We start from the raw sequence: 11,632 nt of genomic DNA on the forward strand, positions 1-11,632 counted from the left end.
AACAAGCACGGCCCGGAGAAAGGTGGTCAAGAAGGAGGCTCAACAGATAGCAAACAGTGTCCAGTATGCATGCTTACACGTATGTTAAACAGAGACTGATAAAAGACAAACATACAAACAAACACACACACAGACTGACAGGCAGATCAGATATAGACAGACAGACAAATAGTTAGACAGACAGACAATAGGAAAGAAATGTGAGCATTTGCGAACAAAAACCATACATAGAGTACACAAATTATTGGGAACAGCAAAAGCATAAACAGGGCACAGAACATATATTAATATGTTCAAGTGACATATTAAAATATCAACTTTGAGTAAACAAGAAGGAGAGACAAACAAAACAGAAGAATAGCAAAGAAGTAGAGTAGAACCAACTCGTGGCACCCTTAATTCATCCGTAAATTCAAATGAAATTTCTGAGGACACAAAGATACTAAATAAAATGTTGTGTGGGGGGTTAACTTTGAAGGAGTCGAACAAGATTGGCACAGCAAGAATTTATACGTGCTTACCCCAGTAGAATCCTTATCTGTGGCAACATCAGCACCACCACTGGTTGTGGTTTCTGAGCCCTCAAGCCCACCGCCGGCGAGACCGTCGTTTCCAGCACAGGGCTCATTTTCGGTCCTCGACCCTCCCCCGTTTTGCTGAACCGCTGAGGGCTCTGGTGTTAATCCTTCCGTAGGCTGAGCGTTATCCACAGCTCCTTGACTTGACGAGGACGTCGCCGTGGCATCAGCAGCAACAGTGTCAAGCAGTGTCAGCAGGAGTGGACGTGGCAACAGCAGTGTCACCAGCACCGGAGACGGACGTCTGACTGGTGACCTCCGTGGGTGGCTGGGCGGTGTCCCCGAGGGACGTGGTCGAGTCCTGAGCTCCCTGGCTGTGCTGTGAGGTGACATCGTTGTTTAAGGGTTTGTAGCAGCCTTCGTTTGACGAGGCCGCCCCCGAGTCGGCGTCCTGGCCCGGTTGGGTGATCGCCTCCTTGAACTTCCGGAGCTTGTTGCCCATGGTGACCGGCGGGCGTGGGGAGAAAACCAGAGCAGTTGGAGGTGATGCAGGAGGGACGAATGGGGTTTATTGGCCCCTTATGGTCGGTATATATACAGCAGAAGAGGTGAAAGCTTTTCTCACTGAAAGCTTTGATTATCCCAATTTGTACGGAAGATGTTCCACACTTGCTCCGAAATTTCAAACAAAAACAAATTCACCACAAAGACGAAATATATATTCCGCAGAACGAACGGTGAGTCCACCCACAACAGAGTATGAGCAAACTACTTCCAAATCACAAGCACAACTTTATACTCTAAAGCAATGTACCCAGCGTAGAGAAATCAGGAGTCCCTGTGGTAAAATACACCCGATTACACGCGAATATTATAGCTATCCTTGTCAATCTAGGCCGCCTAGATCTTTACTTCGCACGCACGGTTCACGCCAAAGCAAGGTTGACAGTCTGTTTACCACAACACATTGCTCATAACGCCGCCATACACAGCGCACAACTCACAAGTTCACAACCTAGAGAGAAAGGCCAAACACTCAATATGGACGAGCAAACAACACGGAGCTTTGCCAGCAAACACAGAACAATCGCCCGAAGGAAATCGTTGAATACCAAATTTCTTAAAATGACTTTCGCTTCTACAAGATGAGAAAAACCACAAGGCCGGAAATGAACAGCAGAACCAAAACAAAACAAAAACTGAACCAAATTTTGGTGGAGAAGTTGCCGAGGAGAAGTACCAGGACAAAACTGAAGTCACTACGAATGCGGGAAAGGGAGGGGGGGCGCAAGAGACAAACTGGAAGAAACAAAACCAATAAGAGGCGTCCTCCAAAAAAAAAACCACATTAAAAACGAAACAAGATATTCTTCTCAAAGCTCAACTGCCAGAAAAAGACACCCATAATACTCATACATTGGAAACATGATGCAAGCCACAAAAAAGCAAATAATAGAAAAACAAAAAGGGATACTGAAAAAAACGGGGACGCAACAAGGATAAGTAATACCTCTGAAAGCACAACACTCGTGAATGTGACAGACAGCAAAAGGAGGAAAGAGCCCAATTGGGCCAATTCACATCCACTCCAGTACTATACCGCATGCAGCCAACGCACTGTACAGAACACGTCCAATTGTATAAATTCTGCATGTAGTCTAATTTCAAAGCCTACATAAAAATAATAACTGAATGAATTCAGCAATTAGCCGTACACTACCTCACTACTTAGTCTAACACAATAAAGGGAGCTATATTTCAGGCACCCCAAATCACCCTTGGCCTTTACAACAAATGTACAAACCTCTTCAACTGTGTATGAGAATGTAGTGCTTCAAAGCGAACACACGCTAAATTGGCCTATCAAATGCAAAGCCATGTAAGTGGTGATGGCTAGTCACCAATGGTTTATCATTGTCTTCACAACGGGGTGCCTAATAGCCTCGAACCCCGAGATATCACGCAAAGAAGACAATATCGCAGAAGTGGGAAAAGTGACAGAGTGAGCACGACACTATACATGCAAAAATCACTGACCGTAAGCTGTCACCCATAGTATCACCTACCACCCCTCTTTTACGAATAAACCCAAATACGCGAACACAATGTTCATTGTGAACAGCAAGTGCCATAAACAAGTTGTATGGTTTTTACCTGCCAAAGAAGTAAACTGAAGCGGACAATTTAGAACGCAGAAGCTATTTTTGTATTATGGAAAGGAAAAGAAATCTTGATTTTATTACTGTGACTTCAAGGAGCGGAATGAAGGTGTCAACCATCTTCGCACGGTCATCACTGCCCATGCAAACAAATAAATTAGCTTTCAGTGTGCCTACAAATGGCTCACATGGCAGCTACATCTTTTTCAGTATACAAAGTACTGCATATATACCATTATTATTATTATTATTATTATTGTTATTATTATTATTATTACTACTACTACTACTGTTATTATCATTTTATTATAATCATTATCATGATAATTATTACTATTATCATTTGGTCAACTCATAGATCTGTGAGCTCTACGCCGAAGAAAAGAGCAAAAATGGCTAATATAGAACAACATTGTTACACACACAGGGAATTTCACCAGCAATAAGTGATTAATAAACAGTGAAAGCTTCTCACAAAAGTAAGATAATACAGAATCGTGCGTGTGTTTTCATTAACATCACGCAAGTATTTTTATACGACCAATCACAGGCACACAAATTGGAGAGCTTTTGCTCAGCGAAACCCGACACAATGTTGATTACCGTATTCTAAATTGATCGAACTACTGTATTTCGAAATGTCCGTAATTCTGAGAGGCGGGATCGTTAATCACATCACGTGAAGTCACTGCCATGTGTGCCAGACAGTACTTTTCCCTTTCTTAATATACCATACGTCATAGCGGGGTCTATTCAATGAAAATAAACCTCTAGTTTAGTTACCCCTATCATCAATCTTTCAACGATAATTTTAGAAATAATAACATTGTTCAATTAAAACTATACACTTGCTCTTCCCCGTATCAACAAGAACACAAAAAAGAGAAAAAAGCAGGCGCCAAAACAGTTGAAAAAATAAATACGTACATTTTAAAAAATGGAGGCGCCAAAACAATTTTCTTTTCAAGTTTGTAAAGACATACCCCCAAGGGCACGATTGCCTGCTTGCAATGTATACTGCAACCTCAACAAATTTCTCCCAGAAGAGAACATGGAACAGTCAACGAAACCGTTGGCTTATGTCATTGGATCAAGACCTTTCTGAGAAAAGCCTCTGATGAAAACGTTTCAGTAAAAAGTACCGCAGGTATCATGCCTCTGATAATGTCTAATACTGAGACAATGCACCAGTTATGAAAGGTATTGTTGACTATCAATGAGTTAAGCACGCATGCTGTGACGAGAATATATTTCAGACATTCCTCTCAATCGCTTGTGTACTAACAAGATATTTACACTCGTAAAGGTATATAATATATATATCGGAAAACGTGTCCTCCCGCTTAGCCTCTCATTCCCCTCCAACAGTCAACGTGGAGTGAGCATCGCCGCCAGCCGCAGCCATAAGGTAGAATCAATACTGCCTCCTACCCCAACCACTTTTTTCTACTCCTTCCCCTTTCCCTTTTTACAAAGAGTCTCCCACGGCAGATATTGACTGGCCAATTTCGAGTTCCCAAGAACAAAGCCTCGAGCCATTGATTCCAACTACCAATTGTGAAAATGTCATACTTGCGAGAACAAACCATGAGAACTTAAGATCTATTGTACTGAGCCGCAACAGAACGTCCTTTTACTGAGAGCATAAGTCTGGTGGAGGGACGGGAGCACACAGGTAGGACTCAGTGTTGGGCGATAGGATGGGGAATTAAGGTGTGAGAGGCGGTGAGGGTGGGGGACGGGGGTGGTCCAGACACAAGAATTCCGGAGGGTTTCAGTTTTGGTTATGTTTGTTTGTTTGTTTTTGTTGTTGTTTGTTTTATTTTGGTTTGGTTTTTTGCTTTTTGATGAGTTTTTTTTTGTTTTTTTTTGGGGGGGGTTTGAGGTGCTTGTTTTTCCTGAAGTGTTCTAAGACAATGTGTTAACATAAATGCCCATCACAGTGTCAAAACATCACCTCTCGTAGACAAAAATATAAGGAAAGTTTACTAACCCTCTCAAATTAAAAAATCTTCCGAATTTCCAGTAGCAACACTGAACTTCGATAGAAAAAAACAACAACACAATAAGTGCTTTTTCAAATTGTCTTGTTCAGCTAAATTAAATAAAATCGCATGAAATCAATAGCCAGCATAACATAAATTTCCCATCACACAAGTCGACTTCGATGCCACACCTTGTTCAAATGACGCACGGTAAATATATCGAGCAAAACATACTGACGGCAAGACGTGTGGTACACATATTAAGATACGTTACAATCGAAAACTAAGATATCTACATTTTTAATCGGATTCTTAATGAATTGATCTGAACTTAGACTAAGATGGACTACTGCTTTCTATACCAAACATGTATGTTCTGATTCGATAATCAATTAGACTAGGGGAGCGACAGACTGGTAATCTAGAGCAAGCGTCGCGCAAACAGTGATGAATTTAATCGTTTCAAACTCCAAAACGGAGAGTAATGAGGAATGCATACCAACGAAACCTGAGCTTAAGTTCAAAATCCTTACGGTTGGTTGAGCTCATGAGATCGCTTCTCGGAGTCAAGTATGTCTAACGGTGGGGTTATTTGAATACCAAAATTCGCGCACTGACATAATATATACGAGTACTCAGTTACAATTACATTTCCAACAATAACACAGTACGCAAGACGAGACTTTCGATTTCAATACGTTAAAATCGTTCCCAAAATCAAAGAAATGTGAGTCTTAAGTTTTGAGAGGCTTATAAATATTAATGATTAAGGCCACTGAGGAAGAAAAACCCGGCTGAAAGAGGATTTCAACGCAGAAACCATAACATATGGAACAAGTGCATTACATTAATTACGGACAGTTCCTTGATTAGAGAACCAGCAAGCCACATGGAAGTGATATATGGACAAAGTCCCTGACGGGGTGTCGGTAAACATTTTATCGCAACAGACTCCATGACAACGAGGTGCGCATAGCACCAGGGAACTATTCGATACGGCACACAAGACAATTGACATTTTATCGCAATTCGTGAAACTATTGCGGCGCAAGGCAGTACAAACGATCGACAAGATTTGCATCAATCAAACAGATTCTAGTTCTGTTGATGTTACACATAAAACCATTTAATCATTTAAAATCAATGATGAATTCTTTACGCCCAGAACGTCAATACGTGTATTTGAGTCCCTGCAACAATTCTGAGCAAAAAGTACTTTGCTGCTTTTCTAAATGCAAAGTAATAAACAACAAATCTTTCCTGAATAAAGGACCCAAATTTCATTTTTATGCAGTCATACAAAACAACGGTACTCGAAGTCTTCACATGCAGTATGCAAAACTAAAAGAATTGGGACATCATGGAGGAGCACATGGGGAAAACAGAAGAAAAAAAACGCACGGATACAGACGTTTTTCCTTTTCTATCCACTATGAAAAGGAAAAAAACTGGCAAAACATTTTTCTTGCAAAACTCTGTCCCGAAGAGAGCATCACGTATGGTGCTCAAGACATTCACACGTCCAGAAGCCTTGATTACACATGACATACTTAAGATCTAGAGAATAAATGCTTGTCACGTCAGACTCAACGCTGCATTGCTACCACAAAAAACAACCCCAACATTTAAAATGTGTAAAAGGTATAGGTTTAACAACGCCCCTAATAACACAATTAGCTTATTTAAAAGGCGGGCTGACACTTAGGACAACAAAATATGATATAAAAATAATGCCGCACACCCCTCCCGTTTTCAACAAATTTAATGCCCGCGTAAAGAACACAGGCTGGAAAAGAGAGCTCAGAAAATTTGCTTTGCTCTCTTTAAAAACACATCCATCATACAAAGATCTTCACAATGAGTGTCATTTCAAGCGCATAGCTGTGAGCTGACACAGAACCACGCTTCCGCTGAGGTAAGCGTGCAAAATATGAGTGTGTATTAATTTATACACACACATAAACAAGCACACACACACACACACATGCACACACACACACACACACATACACACACACGTACAAACACAAACACACACACACACAAACACACACACACACACACACACACACACACACATACGCACACACACATTACAATGTACATACGATGAGTGGTGAATGTGAGGGGTAGTGCTATGGCGATAAATAATTCGGTGAGAAAATGTTTTAAAACAAGCCAAGCACGAAGCTTGCTTTTGTTACAGTTTATTTGATTATTATCATCATCATTAATATTGCTGTTGTAGCTGCTGCAATTGGGATTTTGTTTTCCGATGTTGTTTTTGTTTTTCTGTTTTGGGGTTTTGCTTTTACTTTTGCTTTTTATTTGTTAGGGTTTTTTATGTTCGTTGTTGTTGTTGTTGTTGATGATGATGATGATGATGATGATGATGATGATGATGATGATGATGATGATGCTATAGTTATTGTTGTTAATGCAGTTGAAACTGGGCGAAATCTAAATTTCAACAATAACAAAATAGGTCGGAAAGCACACACTGAAAATAAGTAGACAGAGAAGAGCACACTAGAACCCCCACCGTCCACCCGTGAAGACTAACTGCCGGTATAACACCGCACAAACAGCAGCCACACGCAGGCGTCCCTGTCATGACATATAGTTCAGAAATGACACGAGCGGAATATGCCTGCCACAGCCACAATCGGCCGTGACAGCAAGGCCCAGCCACATCACACTGGTACATAACAGTCTCCTTGATGGCCTGATCAGACAAGAAGAGAAGAAAAATGTCCCCCAAATGAGAAGAATTATGTTACTGTGGGGCAAAACTGTTGGCTGAACCAAAGCACACGAGAGCATGTCAAAACGCCAAAGGAGTGTTAGAGGCCAAGCTGTCACGGAAAATTGAATTTTAGCAGAGAAATGGCAAGCGTGGGCCCGGGAGACTGCTTTTTTCTCTATCCCATCTCGGTTTCTTTTCACCTAGCATATTATGCAACTGGACGTGTGATGATGAATTGTGCAGTAATATGCATCCAAAAGTGGCGGTATCGATTTATCAGAGCAAATATTATATTGACCAAATCCTCCTCTCCAAATCTTCAATCAACCCTTTGGGGAAAGTAAAATCCCAGCCCCAGTTTCGAGAAGGGAAGGGAAGAATGTTGTCTGTTTCCCGCACCCCCTTCCCCCTCCTTTATTCGAATCTACAGTACCAAGTAAAAAGGCATTTTCGACAAGCTGCCTATTTTGGACATTCAGTGTCACTGTATAGGTTTAACGCCCTTTTCAACACTTAAAGGTTATTCGTTTATTCGTGAGGCGGGATCTCGGAATTTAGCACCCTTCTCCAAAAACGAAAGAGTGGTGACTACCAAATATTATTCTGTTGTTTCTTTTTCGGGAAAAATATGACTGACAGAAACAACAGGGGAGAAGTAAAGAAGTAAAATCTATCAGTGGCGCTCTCCATCCACCCGCCCACACAATGTGACAACATTGCTTTTAGGACAAAATTTCAAGCGATTCAGTGAGTAACAAGAGCCACAGCTCTCATTAATTAAACAAACCAGGACAACAGGAACACAGAGCACGCTCAGGAGAAGCACACCACACAAGAGCGCCGGAAACCACCCACCGACACAGAGTAAATGGCAACGAAAGGGCAACGCTTCAATTCAGTAATGTGTGGCGCCCTAGACACTCTGACATCCAGACACAAATGTCTGCTCAGGTTCCGTTACAACTCAAGCATGATCATCTATTTATTAACGAGTAGATCTCATTCAGACATATCAAAATTCTTTTCAAACCCAAAGACCCTTTTATATCGATAACATAACTAGCACATCCAAAATTGTTGCCACGTGGACTTAATTAGAAAATTACACTAAAACCAAGAATCCATTACGACCAAACGGCAGAAACTTTGCAACATTCTGAAGTGTATTTCATTTCCTCAAAATCTGACAGACATGAATCATTCCTTAAATAGATCAAACACATCAGTAAAGAAAGACGAATCGTTGACAAGATAGGTAACAGCAGGATACACAAAAAACAACTTTGGAAATCACCGAAAAAAATGAAACCATCCCTAACAATGAACGCATTCCGAACTTCCTGCACACGCGGAATATACAAATGGTGGGAAAAGTGGGACACAATTAAGAGACGATTAGTAAGCAGAGCCAGAACAGCAAGCCTGTCACAAACCCCACCTCTCCTGCTGTGTCGTTCGCTTACTATGTACTCACCAAGCGCGACGCGAGCCGCGAAACTCTGCTCATGGGCGGAGAGTGTATTCAGTTACTATTGATCCAGCCCTTCTGCTATCTCAATAACATTGGGAAAATCCGAGAACACTCGCCAAACGCCCCGATCTGGTAGAGACCAGAGAATCTGCAAAACGGCACACGGTGCCCCCACCCCCTCTCTCCTCCCCCCAAACGCCCTAAACGAGATGACAAGAAAAAATAAACAAAAGAGACATCCCATCGCTTTATTTTTCAAATTAATTTTCAAAGCTTTTTAATCTAAAAAACATATGGCCTTACTAAAACACAAAACATGTAGGCCAAAAGCACTCAAGATTGTGACCAGCGCTCACATTCATACGAAAAAAATAACTAAAACAGCCGTATAAAGTTGTTAAATCCTTTATATAATAGAAACTTAGCGAAAAACCCAAGATGGCGGACTCTACTTTCAATCAAACTATTGCAGCAATTCCACTGCATTGCATCGATATGCAAGAGGACCCTAGGATAGACGACATGATAAGGACAGCGACAACAGCGCCAGGGATAAACCAAGGATCCAGTTGCCCAAGCACGTTCCATGTCGTTTCCTACGCATTTTCTTCCCAGCTCTTGGGCGGCTTCGTTAAGAGAATTCGCTTCGAAGAGACAACCAGACCGCAGTCTGAATAGAAATGAAACAGCTTTAGCACGAAGAAAAGAAGCACATGAAAAATAAAAATTCAATGCAACAATTTCAATTGAGTTGTAACGATACACTGAGCTATGAGAAACAAAAACAACAAAACCATCACTTAGAAAGACGCTGTTGTTTTGGGTTGTTGATGGGTTTGGTTGTAGTTTGCTTGGGTAGTTTTTGCTTTTTGTTGTTTTTTTTCAGTTTGTTTGGGGTTTGTTTGTTTTTTTGGTTTGTATGTTTTGGAGTTAACGTTTTTGTTTTTAAACGGAACCAGGCTCAGACTAAAAAGAAAAACAATAAATGCAAAAGCAGCTACAAAAAGCGGGTTTTCGCAAACAGCTTTTTAAACAACGAATATAAAAGCTCAGATCTAAAAGAAAGAAAAGATTCAAAACAAACCAAAGCATAGTCTCCGTCAATAAAGTGAGGGGGAGGAAGAGGAAGATTCAAAAACATTAAAAGGAAAAGAACCACACAGAAAAGTTCCCTATTGAGGAATTACAACTTCGAAAAATCCACTTGGGCGAACAGCACACGGCTCGCACGACAGATCAATAATATTTCAGAGGTCTATACAGGCTCTGAGTACTCGCACAGACCTATCCGTGCACATTCACAAGTCACCAAGAACTCTGCAGAATCAACAACTGGCCCGACAGAACAAACCATTAGCCAAAGCAGCGCTGGCGCGTCGCATCCGTTCATGCGGTGGCCGACACAGCTCACCGACTGCTCTGCATTTGGCTCAAGAGCGACTAGCGGCATGTGGGGTGACACGGATGGAGAGCGGACATCCCTACGCAAGAGACAAAACAGGGTCACAGTCCAAGGGAGGGGGGGAGATTTGGGAGGGTGGGGGGAGGGTGGTGGAGTTCGAAAGAAAATAAGTGAGTGAGTGAGTGAGTGAGTGAGTGAGAGAGTGAGTGAGTGAGTGAGTGAGTGAGTGGGTTTGAATAATGTGCTAGTGAGAGAGTGGGCTAAGACTACAAGTGGTGAGCAAAAGTGAGTGAGTGACTGACTGACTGAAACAGTAGTTTTGAATCATTTGAATGTTAGGAAGTGGATGCAAAATCCCCAACAGAAAGACGGAAGAAATACTTGATAAAACAAACCTCGCCATGTAGGAATCGAATTCACATCTTCCGAGTACAAGGTGTAAAGCCTTGAAAGAAAGAAAGAATGTATCGGTGAATCTAAGAGAAAGACAGAATTTGACTGAAGGAGAATGAACGACAGTGAAAACGCACGTGTGTTAAGCAGATCAACTAAAAGCTAGGAGGAAATGTGTCAAACACGGGATCGTAGCAGGAGCCGTCATCATTTATTCAGAATTATTTTGTCATTCCCATCACACTGTCCATGCAATTTGGCCGAGTACACCCCAACCCACACTCCCGCGCCCCCTTTCCCCATATTTCCACCCACATTCGATTTCACAGGATCTCTCTCTCTCTCTCTCTCTCTCTCTTTCTCTCTCTCTCTCTCTCTCTCTCTCTCTCTCTCTCTCTCTCTCTCCCCCTCTCCCTCTCTCTCCCTCTCTCTCTACCTCTCTTTCTTTCTTTCTTTCTTTTTTTCTCTCTCTCTCTATCTCTATCTCTCTCTTTCTCTCTCTCCCTCCCTCCCCCTCTCTCTCTCTTTCTTTCTCTATATCTATCTGCTTATCTTGCTCTCTCTCTATTTATCTATCTCGCTATCTATCTATCTATCTACCTAACTAAATCTATCAACTCTCTGTCTCTGGCGCTCATATGACCTTATGCAGTTGCGAGCGCCGTAAAACATCTACTAAACTAAAAAAAAAAACACCCTGTCTCAATCTCGAAATCTCTCTGTCTCTACCACCTCTCTCTCTCTCTCTTTCTCTATCTATCTATCTATCTATCTATCTATCTATCTATCTATCTATCTATCTATCTCTTCCGCTTCCACCCCCCCCCTTTCTCTCTCTCTCTCTCTCTCTCTCTCTCTCTCTCTCTCTCTCTCTCTCTCTCTCTCTCTCTCTCTCTCTCTTTCTCTCTCTCTCTCTCTGTCTCTCTCTCCCACTCTTCTCTGTCTCTCTGTCTCTCTG

The 11,632-nt window shown here is 41.8% G+C and overlaps 1 protein-coding gene across 1 annotated transcript; it reads right to left on the reverse strand.

Annotated features, from left to right (window-relative positions):
• Window positions 1–773: 773 nt before the first annotated feature.
• LOC106013654 (F-box-like/WD repeat-containing protein ebi) lies at window positions 774–10,224 on the reverse strand (the record flags this gene model as incomplete). Its single annotated transcript, XM_035973264.1, is given in 2 exon segments — window positions 774–1,533; window positions 10,070–10,224. A coding segment is annotated over 1 exon segment (247 nt), but the record flags the coding sequence as incomplete, so codon positions are not given.
• Between the last annotated feature and the right edge of the window lie 1,408 nt (window positions 10,225–11,632).

Source organism: Aplysia californica, unplaced genomic scaffold (genome assembly GCF_000002075.1).
Source record: "Aplysia californica isolate F4 #8 unplaced genomic scaffold, AplCal3.0 scaffold01086, whole genome shotgun sequence".
In the NCBI taxonomy this organism is placed as follows: Eukaryota; Metazoa; Mollusca; class Gastropoda; order Aplysiida; family Aplysiidae; genus Aplysia; species Aplysia californica.